Source organism: Suillus paluster (assembly GCF_016628075.1).
Source record: "Suillus paluster strain FC165 chromosome Unknown EDB91scaffold_28, whole genome shotgun sequence".
Taxonomy (NCBI): Eukaryota; Fungi; Basidiomycota; class Agaricomycetes; order Boletales; family Suillaceae; genus Suillus; species Suillus paluster.
Genome location: NW_024537588.1, coordinates 230,012 through 250,968, shown reverse-complemented (window position 1 = coordinate 250,968; position 20,957 = coordinate 230,012). Strand labels below are relative to the sequence as shown.

Genomic DNA, 20,957 nt, shown 5'->3' with positions numbered 1-20,957 from the left:
CAAAAATTGAAGCCGTCATTGGTGCAATTTTCCCAGTCGTAAAACTTAGAGAATAAGGATACGAGGGGTGCATGAGGAGGCATCCAACTCGCTACACTCTTGCACAGATGTTTCGGTTCATCTTGAATCTGCAAACTAGGATGAACAAGGACCCAAAGATGATGGTTGATCCCGACACCCCAATCATTGCGGTGTAAGAACCTCTCTGGTCCTGAATAAGAGCTCCTGCAATGGGTCCGCCAACAAGAGAGCTGAAAGAACTACGGTGAGCACATGTCAAACAAGTCCAGCCGTAACCTTACGGGAGAGAGATAAGCGTATACAATGCTCCCATTCGAGACCCAATCTCGTTGATATCTGATATCTGCGCGACGCACGGTGTAATGACAGATATGAATGCGCCGGATAGAAAACCATAGACCGCCGCAAAGGTCATCACAGCGATCATGGTCTTCGCAAGCATCCAAAAAACGAGGCAAGATAGACCCGCCAAGAAGGCGGCGGGAATAAGGAGGTTGAAGCGTCCTATCTTGTCAGAGAGGATCGCGGGAACGATACGGCCGAATATACCCCCAGCATTCATTACTGACAGGACGTAAAATGCAGTTTGCTCAGAAACGAGTGCTCGATCCTCGGCGTAACTCACGATGTAGAAGAATGGAGTGAACAAGCCTTCGTCGCCTTTGTCAACTATAACCCCATGAAATGACTTCGTCGTCTTACCGAGGCAGATGAAGAAGGATCCAGTAACAAGAAGCAAGAAGGACGCATCCTTGAACGTCTTGACACCTATCCGTCCTGGGCATTTCTTACCACCCTTTTGCCTTACGGTAAATAGCGACACGATGCAACATGCCACAGAAAGTAGCGCTGATGCTCTAACTGCCCATGGATAAGTAACGCGCACGAAGAGTTGGCGAAGCATGATGGGATAAACGACGCCACCTAGACGACCTCAGTCGGACCGCACACACGATAGGGGACCGCTCACCAAGACCAGAGCCGGCGGCCACAACGCCAAGAGCCGATGCACGGTACTTATCAAAGTAAGTTGAAACCGCAGCCAAAGAGGGATAGAAACTATAGAGTAAAATTAGAAGTAGACGCACAGCGCTCAGCAAGGGACTTACAGCGACGCAACACTAAGGCCAAAGAAGAATCCTTGGAACAATAAGAATTCATAATACTCCATGGAGATGCTGGTCATCAATGTGCTGAACGCTAGTAGCAGTGTCCCAAAGATCATCACGGGTGTCGGTCCGTAGGCGTCAAAAATGCGTCCTACAGGTCCTCCCTAGTCTCGTGTGATATTGAGTGAAACCTACCTTTGACAAGGAATATATAGCTTACCATGAAGAAAAAAGTACATAGCTGAAGGGATCCAATCCAAGAAATACTGAATTGCGAATGATTAGAAAGCTGATGATCCGAATACCACGACTGGTATGTTCCGAAAGCGTTCATTTGACCAAACGAACAGAAAAGTGCGAGGAATGCGCCAAAAACAACCAGCCAACCAGACCATCCTCCATCTGGGCTTTTCGTGTCTGTGGGCAGTAACAGTGCATTAGGAGGTTGCAAAGCACTGTGACGATTGAGATTTTCATATGCGCCCGTCTCGATGCTCGGCCCGCGATATGAAGAGCAGTCGACTTGCTTCTCCGCATCCTCCATGAAGGAAGGTAGTTTACCACCAACAGGTGTCGTGGTAGAATGGGAAGAAAGAGGTTTCAGCAGGCAACTACAGGCAATTGATCGAATGCGCATTATAAGTATTCCAGCGTAGAACGTCAGATCACCGCTTTCGTGGGCTCCCCCGAATATACCGGATAAATTTCTTTTTAAGCATGGTGGAAAAGAAGCTCGTAATTTCGGCCTCAGCGCAAGATGTGATCGCACGTAGGCATCGCGGCAGGTAGGTAGAATCATGGCTGAGGCCGTGCTTCGTGGGCATGAGTTGCCGCAGTGCCGACTTGACCAATGCCCAGGTGCAAGGGGGGTATCGGTGAGCCAAGATAATCGAGTCACATGGAGAAGCAATAACGTTGATCAGTCCGAGCTTCGAATACCCTATACCCCACTATCTTGACAACGCCACGGCGCCTACCAGGCCATCAAGCGCCTCTCCGAGGTCCACCATAACGAGGCACGACAAAAGTAGATTGATTGAACAACGATAAAAAAAAATCCCCATTTTCTCAGGACGATAGTGAACCGCCGCCTATGTAGCCCGAAACGGCAGTAGAGTCAGGGAGGAGCAATCGGGACCGTGTATGGCGGAAAGTGGGTTAAATAGGATCATCCGAGGGGTTCGGGAGTTTAGACCTCCGCCATCTGGGTAAGGGAAATGACTTTCTTTCGAGTGGTGGCTCGTTATGAGCAAGCGGTGAGATAATAATCCGAGGACAGCCCGGGTGGTATTGAATGGGTAGCAGCGTCGTACTTGCAGCAAAACAAATTTTGTATTGCCTCCTTACGATAAAGAAGGGATGAAATCGAGCATTCATCGGAGGAACGGACTGTAGAGGAAGCGTCAACGTAGAGATCAAACCCATGTCAGGGTAAACTCAACGGAGACGATAACGACAGGGAAAATTGCTGCACCCGTTCGGAAACGTAGTCGATGAAAACCGCGATCGACTTAGCCTCACTCGCCCACTGCGCCGTTATCATCACAACGCAATTTCTTGGCTTTCAGTTCCCGGTAACGCTTAATGACGTTTTCTCTTTCTTCTTCCATCATCGCCTTTTGTGCCATGCTGAGTATCCCAGCGACTTTTGCTTTCGAAGAGTCCTTGCCAGATCGGGCACCCCGGGGCAGTTTGCCAAACTGCGGAGGTTCTTGTGCAATATCGTTAAGACGGCGTGGTGCTGAGGTTGAAGAGACACGGAACTCCTTAGGTTTATCACGAGGCTGCTGATGAGGTGTGTAGGTCGATGCGGGCGCCGATGGGTTTGAAACGTCTGTGTGGCTACGTTTATTAATCATCGTCTTGTCCTGTGCAGGCTTGGCAACTCCCTCCTCCGATTCGTGCTTCTGGACTCTGCGGACCTGGGCAGATGACTGCTGCATTGCTGTTCTAATAAGCGGCATCATGCTGCTCTCGACTCTCCTGCGTGCAAGCTTAATAATGACGTGCTGCACAGATATTTGTGATACCCACTTATTAAAACGAGCTATAGTTTCTCCGGGCTTGATCTTCAGCATCTCCTCCTTTCGACCGTTCATATCACTGGCCTGCCGTCTTCGCTTCAGCTGAGGACATTGATCCCCGTTGGGCTCATCGATCTTCCGCTTTTTCTCTCTGAATTCGTGACGGATTTTTTCGGCATTCAAAATACGAGCCGCAGACTTTGGCACAGTGTCCTCATTCCCAAGGTGCTTTGGCGGGAGATTGACACCTCTTTTGGGACTCATCAGTGAGTTGGAAAGGGAATATGTAATGAACATTTACTTCAGGGATCTCTCTCGTTCACGAACAGCTCGTTTGGCACGTTTGTGCGGCATGTAGGGCGGCGTAAGATGTTGGTAAGATGGACAGGTAACAGGTTGATATATAGGCCGTAACACTGGTTCTCAATATGTCCCACAAAAGTGGACACCGGCGGCATTTCCTATAAAGGTGTACGCGCGCTTACAGGCGCCTACAAGCTCAAGTTCGCAAGATCTGAGATAGTAGACAAGTTGCTCAGCTGGAGATCAGGCCTGTGGTCCTGTCAATTCTGGTAATTTTCGTGCAGACAATTCAGTATACATACCGCCGAAAAAGTGGTGTGTAAACATGCATCGATTCCGCGCGCGAGGCGATGGATCACAACTTTGAGGTAACCACATGCAGCCGGGGACAATGATCGCCTTGAACGATCTCTGAGTGATAACCAGATGAATTTGGCGTGAATATCTAGCGAATAGCGAGGAAATTGAGGCCACGAAGTCAACATGAAGCGTCTATTTTACCTTGAGCTCTTATGCCAATACTTAAGATAGTCACTTAGTACACTTACTAGTAGTAGTATGTACTACACACCCTCCGAGTCAGACCTCGTATTTTTAGCAGCCCAGGAAAGGAACAGCTGTCTTCATAATATTGGGTCTGCCTGCGGGAGACTATGTAGGAGGTTATGTGGTAATATGAAGTATACCAGTGTGTTCTCGCACGACCTGATTTGGTTAATGGGTGTGTGCACTATGCAGGATCATGCACATGCAAGACTTGCAAAGTAATTGCAAATGCAATGCACTGCATGACGCAGTGGACGCGAGCCGGCGACGCTTCGTGGTTAAATGTAGATATCCATGTCGTCAAAATTCCTACTTGCTCACATTCGGGCATGTACAGCGCATGGTTCATGAAAAGCGCAAGAAACAGCGTTGATCATTGATATAGATACAATGCAACCCGGTCAGGAGCTGCAGAAAGTATGTCCAGTAGGTTGTAGGCATATTAGGCTTGTGCTGTACAGAGGTCCGCAATCACCGTCGAACAAAGCGCGCACAGGTTGAAGGCTCGAAGAGATTAGTTTCGCTGCCAGTATAAACTGCCATCCGTATATGACCAAGGCTTGAGCATGAACGCAAAGCCAATAATGCCGAGAAGATACGCAGTTGAAATGGCTAAAAGCAGGACAAAGAATGTCATTAGACGGATCACTTTATAACGGTGGCTACTTACATAGCTTTCGATGAGGCATTAAGCTTATTTCATAGCTTGGCCGGGGTATACCCATTATGTTGCAGAACATATGAGCGGTAATGGGTGGGAGCAATGACCCGGAGCGAAGGAATAAATAGCAGCAGTAAAATCCGAATACGCTGGTATACGCAAATTGGATAACTATGTGTAAGTTGTTTAACAGCGCCGTTCGGTGGAAATGGGATGGTGCATACTAGTAGATATAATTGCGCGCTTTGCCGCAGTGGCCGTACGGCCGTATCTGTGGTATGTTTCGAAAGCGTGATGTACGTGGGCTGAAAAGAGAACATGGCGATGAATTTTCATGGCTGAAGAAAATCGCTCTGATCACATACCTGCGCCAAACACCAAAGGACTGAGAAAAATCATTTTCTTTCTTGAAGCGCCTGCCAAGTGATAGACAGTGAGAACACACGCGCGAAAGACAATTTCTTCAGTGATCGGAGCCTGTTACAATGCAAGTTATATTGTAAGCAATACATTTGCAACGCCTTACACTCACAACAAAATAGTTTCGAAGACCGACGATGGAGAAAAACCGAAAAAGGACATCATCTTCGAAATCCCAGTCCTCTTGGAAGGGTAGTGACTTTTCGAGAAACTGGACATAGAGTGGCCCAACAAACAACAATGGAGTTATTACGAGGGGAAGTGCATTCGACCATGTGAATCCAAGGTGGAGCCATGCATTTGCGGTAAGGTTATGCTGTTTCGTATATGGGATGAGCCACGGACGTTCCCCCATTGAGGCAACTCGACGACCTACAAATTCATCATCGCGGTTGAAATTTTTCATCACGATGAATACGATGAGACAACAAATCAAAGTGGCGCTGCTAACGGCAAGTAATCGCGCCTTGATAACGTCCGGATCATCTCGCCATCGCTCATTTTGCAATTTGAGTCTGGCCTGTCCTTCTGGAAGGTTGACCTTCCTCTTGGAGAAGCGAAGACGGGCACCCTTAGATGCGTAGATAGAGCCAACGTAGGTAAAGGCGAAGAGTCCAGCCAGTAGGTGCGCGGATGTCGTAGATAGCAATGTTAATGTTTCACTGTGCATGATGAGTAATTTGGAAAGTTGAGGGCGGGTGCGAACTTGGGTGGCCCGTGATTTATGTCAAGAGGCTGTGGATGGTCCAGGCGAAACTAAATGTTCGCATCAGAATCGGACTCGTCTAAACCTATTGTCTTGCGTCCACCCCCACGTGTAGGTGTTTGACACGAGTTCGTCGGAGCTGTACCGTTGCACTATATCAGGGTCGCCCCCAAGGAGTCTCGCTAGTGAAGTCTATTCTGTTTTAGGTTCTGATGGGTATTGTCACGGTTGAGTTGAACTGGGACGCATACGTTACTTGACGCGGACGCACGTGATCGAGTCATGTGACAGTAACCAAATAGACCTTAACATGAAAACCAAGTTTGTCCGGGCTAGCCCGACAGTCTACAACACTCGTTCGTTCTCGCCATGCACGTATCACTCGTTCGTCGTCAATTGGGGGGTATCATTCCTCCCAAGATTGCTACTCCGTCACTTTTGGTACGTTCTTTAGTTCTAGCAGTGCCCTACCTCGCGTGACTTCTTCGTTCATTCGTAATTAAGACGTCGGGCTCCGGTGCGAGCCTCACGCCTCTGGTCAACTTCTACTCAAAACTGCCCAAGGGTCAAGCAGCCACTGCTGCTGGTGGAGGGATAAAGGCTAGATTCTTCAACGGCAAGAACGCATCCGCTGCCCCACTCGTTTGGACCATCTTGGGCCTTTTCACTTTTGGATACACCATCGACTACCAGAGTGAGTAATTTGCACCCACACACATGTTCAAACTTTGATGCATGATATTTCAGTGCACCTGAGTGAGTTACCATTGATGACCTCAATATATATTCCGTTAAGCGCGTATCAGAGCACCACAAGAACCACCCGCACTAGCCGCGTACATAGAAGTGAGAGGATATTGTCCCAGAACTTGCTGTATGCACAAGAAATAGACTATTATTTTTCTCAGTGTGCATACAGAAAACAATGCATATTCTGTGTGGATTTGACCATATTCAGCGTCCTAGTGTCGTGAAGGTACTGCTGGTGAGTAGAACGAGTAGTCTACTACGTTGAGAACATCTCAACTTTCTAGTAGTCTCTGCACCAAGGGGGTAATCACGATACCCCTGTTATTTGTGTGCCTAGGGAAAAAATGAATGCCCAACGCCTTGGGCGCCGCGAATCCAGCGGAGCTTTGTTAATACTTTGACAAAGGTACGAATTTCATTGTGTTCTAAAATTGAAGGCACGTGGTCTGCCTTCATCCATGAGTTTCAGTCGTGTTTCTATTGACAGTCTTCCTGTTGTCGACGTGAGCTTCTTTCGACTCCATAACATGCGCTAGCCTTGCTTCAGTCATTTCCTGTCTAGATGGGTCTCGATGATCCAGTACTCGTCGATGGGTCTGAACAGTCTGATATCCTATAACTGCGGTAATTGGTCGCCGGTCGAGGAACAAGCATATGCCTATCATATATCATACCTCACTCTTGGTTCCGCATATTATTCTAGAGCGCGACAGCATGCCAAGGTCCTGGAATGCTGTTGCTGTTAACGCTCGCTGTTGGAGCACGTCAAATCGATTGTGAGCTCAGAGAAAGATAACTGCCTAGAAGCCGAGGCAAAATTGCCGATTGAAGCTTGCCTTGTTCGCATGGGGTTGGTAGAAGGACCGTACTGTGCATTTTTATCACGATAACGGCATGCTCAGGGTGACGCAGGAGCTGTGCCTTCTTGGAGTCATGGGACCTTGGCTTATGGCCTCTTTTGATGGGTTGCCATTGTTTTGGCTCTCGCCTGCTTCTTCTACATACGGGTTGTAGTGGTGTATAACCCGAATGCCTTCGGGAGCGGAGATTTTCATCCCGAGCGGAAGGTATGACATGCATATTTTACAAGTATGGTGCAATGTAATGCTAATACGAATTATGTGAGAGTATCAATGTGAAGGAAAGATCTTTTGCCCGCCCTCCAAGGACGGATGGTGCCCCGAGACTTGTCAACCACGCCTGCGAGTCAGTGCTGTACGACACTGGAAACATATCTCGTCAACATCGTCGATCGAACGCTGTATTTCGGGTCCGAAGTTCTTGGAAGACGTTAACCATAGGCCATGGAGCGATGTTACGCATGACCTACTTTGGTACAGTTTGGTTGCCGACAATTTGGTGGGTGTCTGTAACTGCGCTCGCAGCGTGTGGAATTGCAATCTACGATGGCAATAACGAGATGCCGTTGAAAGTGCTGTGAATTTCATCAGGAGCTTCCCAAACCCAGAGTATTGTCTTCATACCCCACACTTTAGCCAGAGTGTTCCTTCACTGCACAGGATGTTGTGAGCGAGCACTTTCCGCAGACACGGTCAGTGACTCACGCTACTTGTCTGCACATGGTGGTTATACAGGCTGGTATATGATTGAGATGCAACCAGACGAGAGTACTGATGTCGGTGGACTAGATGTAGTCCTCCTGCTGTTTGACTTGCCCGGTTTTATACGTTTCCGAGTAGGGATACCAAGAAAGAGAGGAGTTGAATAAATAGCCCATAAAGGTTCTAGTAGGGTTTGTATGTGCGATCACTGTCAGCAAGATCTCCACATGCCAGCATCCCATCCTGTATATCGTGGTTTTTGGTGTGATGGGTCGGAGGGATGATGTGCGATGTTCTTTCTAGGATTCCTTGGTTCTTGGTTCATAACAGCTTGATTTGGACGAGGTTGTCATGTGGCTGTGCGTGATAATTCTTTATCAGAAGTAATCCAAAGTGTAACTAATCTGCGTAAATGTCTTCAGCTGCCTTGGATGCAAAACTGTTTATTTACCATGGGTACAGTAACAGAAGCAAATCAACGGGCTCGAGTGCTTTACCAGGATGCACATCCGATTTAGCATGTGGTGATTACCGTTCACCGGGACGCCCAGCAAGATGACATCCGAAGCGCAATAGAAGGGTAAGATTCACACTGTCTGACCTATTGTGGCTTGGCGTATATTCGTGATAGTGTCGGCCCTTGTTAGCAAGATCACGACTTGGGAACATGCCGCCGAAGTAAGGCATGTAGGATCGCCTTCCCAAGCCCTCACGGCAATGCAGTTCCTAGTTCCTGGGCGGCAGATTGAAGAATGTGACCGTTGGCAAGTGCTGCCTTAAGTACGCCACAATACAGACGCGAGTACGTTGTTTTGTGTGACAGGCTCCAAGGTAGCTCACAAAGGCGGATTGCTTGGAAGGCCACCAACCAAAGATACCATAAATTTCATCATTGACGTGACTGCCTGCACGAGCGGAATCAAATCTCTTACGATCAACTTGCGATCAATCATGCCATTGTCTTATTATTAGTTGCTCGGCTTATCCCTAGCTTCATCGACGGTCCATCACTTCCTTGGTTCCTAACTCGCGTATATAGAATCAAAGAACTTCCTCAAGACTAGGCGCCGTATGACGAACACGTTCATTGAATGCAATGCTTCCTTCTCCGTAGACAATTGTAGTTTGGACGGGCACGATGTGATGTCGAGTCAATGGCGCCAAAAAAGCTGCTAATGAAAATCAATTGACAAAATTGAACTGGGAGCTATTGGCTTAGTACCGGTGTTTCGGAGTGGCAAATTGGTGCATACGAGGGTACACAAGGAGTGCGTTAATTGACACTAACCTTGGATATCGTCAGGTCGATCAAGATTGAAGCTATTGAAGTCTAGGATACGAGATATCATATGTACCATGATATGAGCAGAAATGGCGCGTTTACGTCTTATGACCCACAGATTGTGCGAGAAGTATCAACCGAAGTCCAATCCAGTGATGCTATGTAGTATGTTTATGATACGTCAGATATGGCGAACTCTACGAATTGCGGAAAGAACAATAGTTGATTTTTGGTTGTCCACCGTCAAGATCCTATTAGATGTCGATGTACTTACACATGCACCACGCAGGAGCGGCAGGCCTGATGGGATTCATATTTTTGTTTCCGAGGCCGCCGAGAACAAATCCGATTACGGCTCTTTGTTAAAAGCTCAATCACGGTGCCTTGAAAACATGTACAGTCACGACAACAACTTCGATCGACTTCAGCTAGTAGGTGTATTTTTTTTCTGCTGGTGCAGTTAAAAATATGGTGCAGGACAGCCGCAGGTTGTGTCAGGACGGCGCATGTGATGTACATTTTCCCTCATTCTCGGACTCGAGCCTCGTGGCAGCGTATACAGCTTGCTGAGGATTTTTTTATCTTACTGAGGGTACTGTGCTGTGTCGTACATCGTGCATCATGGTTCGACTTCTCTGAAGTCGAAGAGCTGACGCACGCCGCGTGGCGGCCTTGAGTGGTAAGTAGTCGAAGAAAGGCTACATGATTACGAACTTCATGCCTCGACATGATCCTATAATCTCGGACAGCCCCAAAAAATGGCAACATCTCATTATTCTTAAGAACTGCTATCAGTGAAAATGGGAAGTCATGGCCTGTGTATCCAATCGAGGCACAGTAGTTTCGTGATGCCTAATGAGAGTTGGCTGAGTAAACAAAGAATTAATAGTCTTGAAGCATAGCAATCGCTGCAAGTGAAAACCGACTGCTAGGCGCATCACGGTGAGAGCTAAAACTGAACATATTAAATGCCTTGCATTAATTACTTACACCGACAGCAGGGCTGTCCGTAAGATCAGTTGTTATCTGAGATAATCTTTCAAGTAGCTAAGTGTAGCTAAGTGATGGAGAAGGACCGGCGTTTCCCGAGGAGATGTTTCTAAGAGTTTCTAAGCGGATATTAACTGATATTAAAACCACGTCGACAGCAGGACTTGGAAGATTATCGTTACGATCAAGGCTTGTGTAAGATAAATATTCTAGGAAGATTTTCTTGTGACGTTCAGTCATCTGAATCCTATTTTGCACCCAAAGTCAACCCAAAACTATTTACCTTTTACTTAAATATTTCTACCTTTTATTTACCCTTTTTAGATTAGAATGGAACAGCGCGAAGCTCGCTCGAACGCCCCGATCTTCGTTGGATATTTCCAGAACTGTATTCACTCTGGTGAGCTGTGGTCAATCAGATGCTTACCTCCGGTCTTCCACTGAGAACCGATTACTTCCAGGCGGTAACCATATTCTTCATCCCTCATCCCATCTCTGAACTTGAAACAAATCGCAATTGAATTGAAGGCTCCAGAGCATCGTTCATGCGAAAGAAGATGTCTGCATCCATTTCGATGCCTAAGTTGACAGTTCAGCGTGATGAACCTGCTGCAAGTGAGATGGGGATACGCGCCATCCGGCGCGTTATCGTGCACGCAAGTACCCTGAAAGCCTCACAATTGCGCTCCGGCGATGTGGTCGCCTTATCAGAGGTAGATGACGGAAACACGAAGAAGGTGAGAATCATATCGTGCATGCCAGTGTCTCTCTCACAGTTCGTTCGATCACCCTATCGCAACTTCAATTACTGCAAATCATCGTTGATAGCAGGATTTTGCAATTGGGACACTGTGGCCTTCTCTGGATGTTCCGCAAGATGGTATGTACAGTATTAGGTGACATATAGGTCCCTGGCTAACTTTGACCTTGCGGTCACATCAACTTACTTTCAGCCATTTTGATTTCGTCCTCGCTTTTCCTTACGGCGCGCCTCAAGGAAGGCACAAAGGTACAAGTATTTGATCTATCCGATCAAGGCACTGGCAGGCTCCCTCCAGGTCTGCCAACCCTGCGTGATGTTGAAGAGGCTGGCACCATCCGCCTGAGAGAAATTTCCATAAAAGCACCAACATCGCAAGATGTGGCCAATTCACAAGGAAAAGGAAAGCGCAGGGATTGGCTCACTCTAATACTGCGAGAATACCTTAGTATGTCAATTCTATGCGGCTTAGAGTGTCGCTGACAGCACCAACGCGCGGAATTTCTTTGCAGTCAACCTCAAACATATTCTTTCTACTCAGATTGTCGAAGTCCCATATCAAGGCGAAATTCGAAGATTCTCCATTGAATCTGTGTCAACGCACCACTCGGCACCAAGCGGTTCCATAACACGCGCCTTCAACTCGCTTGCAATTCAGGATAGGCCATTACTTTGGACAGCAGGGTGGGATACGATTGTTTCCATACTGGAAGACGTGACTGATAATGACATCGGCCTCACGAAAAAGGTGTGCTTTCTGATATTCTTTGAGAAACATGACACAAATGGATGACTATCTAGTCTGACGTCGAAACACTACCACATACATCAATTTCTGACGCATACGCCACTGTCGGAGGACTTGACAAGACAATCACTCAGATACGAGATCTTCTCGAGATACCACTCACGAGACCAGAGCTCTTTGGATACTTCGGTGGGCATGGGCAAAAGCTAAACCCCTTATACAAGTTCTGATTGTAACATCTATTATTCACTCAGGTCTCAAACCGCCTCGGGGCATATTGTTGCATGGCCCGCCTGGTACAGGAAAAACACACCTTGCGCGTGCTATTGCCTCATCTACCAATTCATCGGTGCTCGTCATCAACGGCCCTGAGCTATCTTCAGCCTACCATGGAGAAACGGAGTCAAAGCTCAGAGATGTATTCAAGGAAGCACGAGTCAAGAGCCCGTGTATCGTTATCTTGGACGAAGTTGACGCTCTTGTTCCAAGGCGGGAAGAGGGCGCAGGCGGCGAGGTTGAGAAACGAGTGGTCGCGACACTTTTGACCATACTGGATGGTATAAATAACGCGAGCACGAATGGTGAGGATAGGGTCGTCATCATCGGCACAACGAATCGGCCGAACGCCATCGACCCGGCGCTACGAAGACCTGGGAGATTAGATCGGGAATTTGAGATAGGTGAGCGGCAACCTGGAGAGTTATACCGAACTTAAGCCGACGGTTATTATTCTCAGGCGTACCGGACGCAGACGCACGCCACTCCATTCTGAACGTCCTCCTCTCCAAAACTCCCCATTGTATAACAGACGCAGAACTCCGCTCTATCGCCAGCCGCGCTCATGGATATGTTGGTGCGGATCTCAGTGCCGTAGTTCGAGAGGCTGGGACCCTTGCCATCAAACGATGGATGATCCACATTCCGCCGGGATCCCTTGCTGATCCAGCAGCTACTACAATGACTCTGAAATTAACACCATCGGATCTTTCAGATGCGCTTCCTACCGTGCGGCCGTCCGCGATGCGCTCAGTATTCGTTGAGACGCCACCCGTTCGGTTCGACGATATAGGTGGGCAAGCTCATGTCATACAGAAACTTCGGGAAGCCGTCGAGTGGCCATTATTGCACCCAGAGGCATTTCAGCGACTAGGTGTCCGACCACCCAAGGGCTTGCTATTGTATGGACCCCCAGGGTGCAGTAAAACTGTTCTGGCGCGAGCTTGTGCAACGGAAAGCGGGGTTAACTTTGTTGCTGTGAAAGGTCCTGAGGTTTGAATTTTGGTTCTGCGTTCATGCAATATGCTCACGATATGCTGTTCCCAATTAGCTTCTAAATAAATATGTTGGAGAGTCGGAAAAAGCTGTGCGAGATATATTTAGCAAGGCCAGAGCTGCTTCGCCATCGATAATTTTTTTCGTAAGCGCCGTCCTACTGTGAAGAAGTTGTCGCTGACAAATCCCAGGATGAAATTGATGCCCTTGGAACATCACGCTCATCAGATTCTGATACTGGAAATGGGTCATCTCACGAGGGGGTTCTGACCAGCCTCCTGAACGAAATGGATGGTGTTCAAGAGCTTGTAGGCGTGACCGTCATTGCAGCCACAAATCGCCCCGACGTCATTGCAAGTCTACATACTCTGACTATCATTGTTATATTTATCTCATAACACATCTTCAGGATTCAGCTCTTATGCGTCCCGGACGACTAGATCGCATTTTGTACGTTGGACCTCCTGACCAAGACGGGCGCGAAGAAATCTTGAAGATCAGGACAAGGAAGATGAGTGTCGAACCTGGCTTGGATCTTCGTGCAGTAGCAACCATGGTGTGTACAGTCCGTATTGCATCTGAGCAGTGTGTAATGTTATGTTCAGACCGACGGGTGCAGCGGCGCAGAAATCAGCGCACTGTGTCAGGAGGCTGCTCTACTGACTATGCAGAAAGATATCAACGCCCCATTCGTAAGCTCTTCAAAGTCCTTGTTTTGTGAACTTTCCTCAGAGGTCTCCGCAGGTCCCCCAAAGTGCCTTTGTTGCAGCAGCAGGTGCCATACAAAAGCAAATCACCCCAGATGTGATCAAAAAATATCAGCAATGGAGAGATCGGACTGGATTAAGGAGTGCTTGAGTAAAATGCAGTGGGCTTCTGACGCTTTGCTATTCATTTTGCGTACTTACGCCACGCGTTTGCGTGTTGGCTGTGTAGGGAAATAGATGGCTCTCATGATTCGCTCAGGCCTCAGTGCTGTGGTGCATTCCAGATTGAGACAACTCAGAATCTTGATCACGCACATAACAGCAGGGCTCACCAACCATCATCCTTACCAACGCCTTGGGCCGGGGGCCGGTTTCCCGGCTCCCGCGTCTGCCTCCGACTTGCATTCCTTTGATAAGCTAACTTACTCTTCTGATGGCAAATCTAATGACATCAGACATCTCCACCAGAACTCATATCACTAACACTGACTGCACTAAACCACGCTTTCTTCACCAGCGATGAACCGGATGAATCTTACGAAACTTATCTTTCATCTCCGAATCGCTTTCTGCAAAGTCATCCTGGTGCTCCGATCGACCGTTACGTTCTCCATATCTTCTGTATGATATCGATAAGCAGCCCGGCGGAAGTCGGCTCCATCGCCTGTGAATTCAATCAAACCACTGCGTCCAGCGGAGTCTCAGTCCTGTAATCATCGTGTCAGTCAACCTCGCGAATGGATCAGCCACACCCCCAGATCTGCCTACGTCATATCACCCTGCCGCTCCATAACCTGCACGATATGTCCGAGGCATTCAAATTTGAGATTTCGAAGCACTCAAACTCGATCAGGCAATCAGGAGATAGAGGCAAAGGGCGATATGGAGTATTGAGGTACCAATCAAAACGGCGCAAAGACCTCTGTTTCGAAATGCATATCGAACTGCTCGCTGCGGGGGCATCTTCTCCGTTGGCATCTTCTCCGTTAGCAGCGTGGAGTGCGCTTCATTCTTCATTGAGACCTGAGGGAAATATGAGTGAGGATTGTAACACGGGTGCCATCACTGAAGACTTGCCAGGGATCCAAGCAAGGAAGTTGGCCTTCATGGGTTCATCACTTGCATCCATCATGTATCGGTATGATTCGAGGGCTGCCCCAAATTGACCTGCTCGAAGTAGTGCATAGCACCGTTGCTGGTTTGCAATTTGCCACAAAGACTTGAGGTCCCAGCCGAAAAGCTGCACAAACATGTAGTTGAGGATGCCAAGGATTTTCGGTCGTGTCATATTAACATACCACGATAAACTCCTCGTACATAGAATGAATGCCCAATTGAAAAAAGAAAGCACCAGCATTGACAGCGGTAGTGAAGTGATTGGCAGCTTCTTTGTAAAGGGCGCCATTCATGGCAATGGTTCCCAGCTGAACTCGCAAATACGCCTGGTGTGCGAAGCGCCAGTGAACACAGAAACCCAGGCTTGATCGAGTGCATGATGCTTACTTCTACGACACGAGAAGCAATAGGATCGGCATTGGGACGGGCGACTAGCTTTTCGACGAGCAGCATTGCCTCTTCATGGTTATTTGCATTGAACAATGCGATAGCCTGAAAACAATTATGAAGCATGGTGTATGAATTGAAAAAGATTACCTGCCTTGATCAAGAAAAGTAAATGAATAGTCTTTAGATTTCCGTCTGCGAACGTGAACGCGAGGTCAAATACTTTCATCGCGTCCAGGACCTGCTGTTTCCCGTAGAGGGCGATGCCCTTGGAGATATAGCCTGTCAACGAGAGCCGAATGCTGAGGGACTATATCACGATCAAAGTAAGCATATTTTAAAGGGGGTATAAAGGGCCAGTGTACTGACCTTATTTGCATCATGAAGTGCGCGGTCCCAGTGGAGTTTGCGTGCCATAATAAATGAACGGTTAGCATAGGAGGTATAGTTGTTGGCGTCGGTGTCGATCTCTTGCGTGAGTAGGTATTCAGCCGAAGATAAGTCCCCTGTGATGTATGCATTGCGGATGTTCGTTGTGATCTCGATGATCTGCAGCATGAACAAGTTCGAATCGCGGCAAGTATCAGAGTCAAGGGTTGAAACATGCCTTTAAATCAGAGCCTTGAGCCTTGGAATTCAAAAGACACGAGATGAGATAACGACGAGGCGAGATATCAATGAGAAAGCACCTTTGATGCTAGTTCCTCGGGAGCATCCTTTGCAAAAGGATCCTTCGCAAAAGCACCCTTCGCAAAAGCATCCTTGGAAGCATCCTTCGCAAAAGCATCCTTGGGAGCATCCTTCGCAAAAGCATCCTTCACAAAAATACTCTTCGCAGAAGCATCCTTGGAAACATCCTTCGCAAAAGCATCCTTGGGAGCATCCTTCGCAAAAGCATCCTTCACAAAAATACTCTTCGCAGAAGCATCCTTGGAAACATCCTTCGCAAAAGCATCCTTCACAAAAATACTCTTCGCAGAAGCATCCTTGGAAGCATCCTTCGCAAAAGCATCCTTCGCAAAAATACTCTTCGCAGAAGCATCCTTGGAAGCATCCTTCGCAAAAGCATCCTTCGCAAAAATACTCTTCGCAGAAGCATCCTTGGAAGCATCCTTCGCAAAAGCATCCTTCGCAAAAATACTCTTCGCAGAAGCATCCTTGGAAGCATCCTTCGCAAAAACATTCTTCGCAAAAGCATCCTCGGGTACTGCCCGCTCTAAGATCTTCTCATTATCAACCTGTGCAGATGATGTGCTTGCCATCCATGAAGAAGGCCACACAACGCGCTGAGTCGACATGCTGGAAGATGGCGATGGTTTGTCGACCGGAGAGCCAAAGACAGACATGTTTGACAATAGATGCGGAAGCGACGAGTGTGCCAGAAGCATTCGTGGTAATGTAAATGATATAACTACCTCAGAGTTTGGACCCGTCGAATTCGAAATCGTTCAGCGATATCGATCTCTGACATTTGGTATAGTCTCAGGTGAACTGAATTGATTTCTATTGAGATCTAACACTTATGTAAACTACATGAAATTTCAGCGCTCAGCCGCTGTTGCTGATGTAGTATATGGCCCTTCCAGGGATCACCGACCTGTTTCTAGGTGGATGTATCCCACTCCCGTATGGTATGATCAGAAGTGGCCCCCCCCCTGAGAGAGGGCGTGTGCCATCGGGCGTCCACGCAAGCGAGAAGTTGATTCCGGTGTGAGCCCTGAACTTTGACACACTACCTCATGTCTAGATCATAGATTTCAATATTCTCGTCTGTCCCGACGGCAGGATGTTGCCCAGATGGCGAATACCGAATGCAGTAGACACGGGAACCACAAGTGATTGGATTTCCTTGTAGCTGCCATGTTGTCGTGCTCCACAGCTTCATCATCCTTCCGTCGAATGAGCCACTCGCCAGCTTTGTTCCATCTGGAGAAAAGTCCAACGATAAGATATGACTGGGGTGGGCTTTGATCGTATGGGTAAGTGATGCCCCAGTTTCTCCTTGCCATACGATGAGCTCTCCACTCTCATCGCCACTTGCTATTAACCGCCCATCCCGTGATACCGCCAATCGCCGCAGACTACTGTTATGCCCCACCATTTTCTTCAACACTAGACCTGTTTCCAAGTCCCATAGACGAAGCGACTTGTCATCCGAGCCTGTGACCATACGATGTCTATTGGGGAAAACTGCGAGTGTGCATGCAGAGCTTGTATGATCAAACGTTCGAACGGGTGTAGTGCTTGGAATGAGCTGTGCCATGGATGATGGTATTGACTCGAGCACGCTCGATGTGGAAGTACTTGGTAGAGAGGGTTTGTGGTTTGTCTTGCTCTAACTGCGGAGTGCGTGTACTGGGGTGTTTCTATACTGCTTCATAGAATTTAACCTATCATTAGACGCCCAACACATGAGGCTGTTATCATAAGCGCTTTGATTGACGATCTAAGCACTAGGCAATCCAACTTGTTGTGACCGCAGCTTCAAGCAAGCGTGTCAACCATCCCGCCTGCAAAATGGTCTAGATATGCGAATGTAGCCACTTCCCTGTCCAACCGTATACTGGTCGACCAGCAAACTGTTTGTACTGGGAGGCGACTAGGTAGTCTCCTGTGGGAGGCCTTGAAAGAAAGAAGCAGCGTGTCAGAGTCAAGCAGCTCTTGGCCAGAGTGACTTGTCGCCCAGGGCAGGCTGCACAGCCACATAAAACATAATCGGCTTGATTATCTAAGCCACATCCTACCTATAAAATTTTGCATGTCGAACTCTGGTGGACGATTTGCACCTTACCGCAATGCTCTCACCGCGATTTCTGCGAGGACGGGAGCACCATTACCCTCTCTCATATTCTCATTTGCCATCCTTCATGAATTAACTGCCATCGTTCCCACCGTAGGGATTTTTTACACGGCGCGTAGTCTTGGTGCTGGTGAACGCGTCGTCGATGCTATTGCTCTCGACCGAGATGGCTCTGCCCATGATGATCGGTCTTGGGTGAATGCCCGGCTGAGAACTTGGGTTGATGAAGGCGAGCAGTGGGCTGGTCGTGTCGGACGTCGATATGGTGTCTTTGGCTTTGAAAAAGGCCAGCTTGTCGATCAGACCCAGACGAGCCAGTTGGGTGGGAAGCTAGCAGGGGACGTCGCAAACGCTGTGTTAGCTTATGGTGCAGTCAAGGTAATTTTTATTTTCCGTCTTTACTATAGTCGGCCGTGCTGAATGCTCTCTGTATAGGCGCTTTTACCCATCCGCATTGGACTATCATTATATCTTACTCCGATGTTCTCTCGCACAGTCGTAGAACCAATCCGATTAGGTGGGCTTCGTCTGTTAGGACGTAGGTCGAAATCTATGTAGAAGGTGTGTAACTTTCCCACGCTTTTTTCATGATGATTTCGCTTGCCGCCCCAGTCGTAGCTATAAGCGTTGACGAACGGTAGAGCATACAGCCAAATATTTGCACCACTGATTCTATCACTTGCCTCTTTGTTTTCATCAACTTGAACTTACTGTCTGTCTCACAGGTTGTCTCTACTACCCACATAAGTGGCGCATTCTTGCTAGTAACGAGTATACCTCTGGTTCATTATAAGAGTTGTCGTACACGTATCGCTTCGGATAAGTTCGAGCCATTTTTTTCTTCCTCCCAGTCAAATTGGCTCTTCGAAGACTTTTCCACCTTTGGCGAAGCCTCATTCCCTGGGGAGAGCAGTTCTCTCTCGTCCTCGTCTTGTGCTACACGACTTCAGTGGAGCACACCCGGATGATTCAGGCACATGACTTATAGGCTATAGCCAGGCATCGTGCGACTGCTATCATATCTCATGTTGGCGTACTACATAGCAATATTAATTTCCTGGTTGTCAACCTGTCTGTACAGTTGTTTCCTTTTGATATACATCAACAGAGATGTTCGCATATAGATTGGTTACATGGGTTGCTGCATTATCGACAATGCAAATGCAAGATGGGTGCTGAATATCAGGATTCAGATATATATCGATGGAATCATTCAATAATCTCTGAGCGCTAGGACTGTTCACATTCGAAATGCGATCGAGCACGAATATTGCGACACGTAGTTTGCTGTAGTATACCATGAATCACACGTCCTGTACTAAGTACACTAATCCTAAATGCCTCTTACTTCGAATAGCGCGCAAGTCACCTCCCGACACCCAAGCCTTCCTCCAAAAACTCTGCAAACGCCCGTCCGACGCCCTCCTCCCCCCATTCCACCCTCCCCTTCTCGGTGCTTCCCAAAGTCACCGCTTTCCGGCGCGCCGCCACGAATTGCCGTTTCAGCCGCTGCAGCTCTGAGAGCGTCAGCGCGCGGTGCGGGAGAGTTAAGCGGATGCGGAGCACCGAGCTCCCATCAGCACCAGCATTCGAATTAGGCTCGACCGCATCAAGGGTAAGCACGATAGCTCCCCCAAGCGGGCCAGCAGCCTGGGCAGTCATCAACGCCGAAACCAACGCGTTTGTCGTATGCTCAAGAGTGCGGAGTGCGTCGGTGGGTGCTTTGGGTGTTATTTGGGTGCCTACGTTTGGAGGCTTTACGATTCCAGTTGTTACTGCGTCTGATATGCGTTCGAGTGGCGGGGATGTGTCATCCCAGGCGATGGTGAAAAGGGGGGCGTCCCAGCGAACCATGGAGGAGGGCTCTTCAAAGCGCTGTATGAGGGCGTCGAGGCTGTTGTGTAGGGTTGGGGATGAGGGAAGGGGGAGAGGGGGAAGACGCACGTTTCGGGTTTATATCTCTTTCCATCTATTCGTTCATCATTCCATTTCCGACATTGATCAGGCGTAGCGAGTACATAGACCTACTTTTCTCAATTGTGTCAGTTGTGCAAGGTGAACATCGTGAGCATTACCCACCGTAGCGACCCTGACGCCTGCCTCTCGCGCCTTGCAATATAACTGGTATCTAAACCCCTTAATGTAGTTCATCCCGTCTACGACGAGGATCGTGTCTCTGGCGATGTGTCTTGTGATCGCGGTGAAGAGAGTCGCGCGGGCAGTTTTTTCTTGAAGGCTGTCTAGTTTGCGAGGGTCAGTGTATAAGCCACGAAGGAAGAAAGACGATTAGGACAGACCATCATATGACGCGCGGTCGATGGTCAGGTCATCGTCTGAGATGACTTTGACTTTGAGCTGGGGGCTTGAGGATTGGAGTGAGGAGGAGAAGTAGTCGTGGATCTGGGCTGCGCGGGTTGATTTTCCAGAGGAGGGGTAGCCTGAAATTGTGATGAGGGCCATTGAATGAGTGAACTATCGATGGCCAAGATCAGCAAAGGGTTTTCGGGGTCTCCCACGTGCGGTGCGCTCGGTCCCTCCGCGTATCGTCTAGCACTTACTATGTACTACTATGTAGTCATCGATTCACCGCCCGTTTCGCTCATACAGGTCAGTCAAAGTTAGGCGCCTTGCTAAGCTATTTATATTCTTCATTTCGAATATCGGCGCCGTCAATATTCACACCATGGGCATGGTATGCAAACAGACTAATACTACTAAGTTATCGACTTGGCTGACTCTGAAGCCATAGGCTTCGGGGTAGAGGGGTAGAACATGGCTATTTACTGGCATCAT

General features: G+C 48.2%; 8 protein-coding genes across 8 annotated transcripts; 3 read left to right on the top strand and 5 right to left on the bottom strand.

Annotated features, from left to right (window-relative positions):
* Positions 1-91: 91 nt before the first annotated feature.
* EDB91DRAFT_1053780 (MFS general substrate transporter) lies at positions 92-1,674 on the bottom strand (the record flags this gene model as incomplete). The annotated part of the gene is made up of 6 exons (XM_041313776.1): positions 92-251; positions 303-672; positions 724-945; positions 992-1,080; positions 1,131-1,294; positions 1,351-1,674. The coding sequence occupies 6 exons, from the start codon at positions 1,672-1,674 to the stop codon at positions 92-94; spliced, it is 1,329 nt and encodes a 442-aa protein (XP_041176863.1).
* A 614-nt stretch (positions 1,675-2,288) lies between these two features.
* Positions 2,289-3,602, bottom strand: EDB91DRAFT_385027 (uncharacterized protein). Its single transcript, XM_041327072.1, has 3 exons — positions 3,456-3,602; positions 3,165-3,404; positions 2,289-3,113 (listed from the first exon to the last, which is right to left on the bottom strand). Exons 1-3 carry the CDS (start codon positions 3,506-3,508, stop codon positions 2,648-2,650), a joined length of 759 nt encoding a protein of 252 aa, XP_041176862.1. The 5' UTR covers positions 3,509-3,602; the 3' UTR covers positions 2,289-2,647.
* Positions 3,603-4,371: 769 nt separating this feature from the next.
* EDB91DRAFT_385405 (CAAX protease self-immunity-domain-containing protein) lies at positions 4,372-6,046 on the bottom strand. The gene is made up of 6 exons (XM_041327073.1): positions 5,461-6,046; positions 5,197-5,400; positions 5,030-5,141; positions 4,889-4,969; positions 4,674-4,835; positions 4,372-4,615 (listed from the first exon to the last, which is right to left on the bottom strand). Exons 1-6 carry the CDS (start codon positions 5,752-5,754, stop codon positions 4,518-4,520), a joined length of 951 nt encoding a protein of 316 aa, XP_041176861.1. The 5' UTR covers positions 5,755-6,046; the 3' UTR covers positions 4,372-4,517.
* A 113-nt stretch (positions 6,047-6,159) lies between these two features.
* Positions 6,160-6,622, top strand: EDB91DRAFT_1053812 (mitochondrial F1-F0 ATP synthase subunit F of fungi-domain-containing protein; the record flags this gene model as incomplete). Its single annotated transcript, XM_041313778.1, has 3 exons — positions 6,160-6,231; positions 6,295-6,484; positions 6,597-6,622. The coding sequence occupies 3 exons, from the start codon at positions 6,160-6,162 to the stop codon at positions 6,620-6,622; spliced, it is 288 nt and encodes a 95-aa protein (XP_041176860.1).
* A 1,108-nt stretch (positions 6,623-7,730) lies between these two features.
* EDB91DRAFT_1053872 (uncharacterized protein) lies at positions 7,731-8,054 on the bottom strand (the record flags this gene model as incomplete). Its single annotated transcript, XM_041313785.1, has 3 exons — positions 7,731-7,820; positions 7,871-7,975; positions 8,025-8,054. Coding segments are annotated over 3 exons (225 nt in total), but the record flags the coding sequence as incomplete, so codon positions are not given.
* A 2,877-nt stretch (positions 8,055-10,931) lies between these two features.
* EDB91DRAFT_1248798 (P-loop containing nucleoside triphosphate hydrolase protein) lies at positions 10,932-14,012 on the top strand (the record flags this gene model as incomplete). The annotated part of the gene is made up of 12 exons (XM_041322981.1): positions 10,932-11,111; positions 11,206-11,254; positions 11,328-11,582; positions 11,647-11,882; positions 11,936-12,071; positions 12,137-12,562; positions 12,619-13,151; positions 13,210-13,299; positions 13,346-13,501; positions 13,564-13,710; positions 13,760-13,846; positions 13,899-14,012. The coding sequence occupies 12 exons, from the start codon at positions 10,932-10,934 to the stop codon at positions 14,010-14,012; spliced, it is 2,409 nt and encodes an 802-aa protein (XP_041176858.1).
* A 4,110-nt stretch (positions 14,013-18,122) lies between these two features.
* On the top strand, positions 18,123-18,722 carry EDB91DRAFT_1053880 (uncharacterized protein; the record flags this gene model as incomplete). The annotated part of the gene is made up of 2 exons (XM_041313786.1): positions 18,123-18,542; positions 18,600-18,722. The coding sequence occupies 2 exons, from the start codon at positions 18,123-18,125 to the stop codon at positions 18,720-18,722; spliced, it is 543 nt and encodes a 180-aa protein (XP_041176857.1).
* Positions 18,723-19,319: 597 nt separating this feature from the next.
* Positions 19,320-20,740, bottom strand: EDB91DRAFT_1135210 (chromatin associated protein KTI12). The gene is made up of 4 exons (XM_041318803.1): positions 20,462-20,740; positions 20,244-20,404; positions 20,109-20,188; positions 19,320-20,058 (listed from the first exon to the last, which is right to left on the bottom strand). The coding sequence occupies exons 1-4, from the start codon at positions 20,622-20,624 to the stop codon at positions 19,530-19,532; spliced, it is 933 nt and encodes a 310-aa protein (XP_041176856.1). The 5' UTR covers positions 20,625-20,740; the 3' UTR covers positions 19,320-19,529.
* Positions 20,741-20,957: the final 217 nt, after the last annotated feature.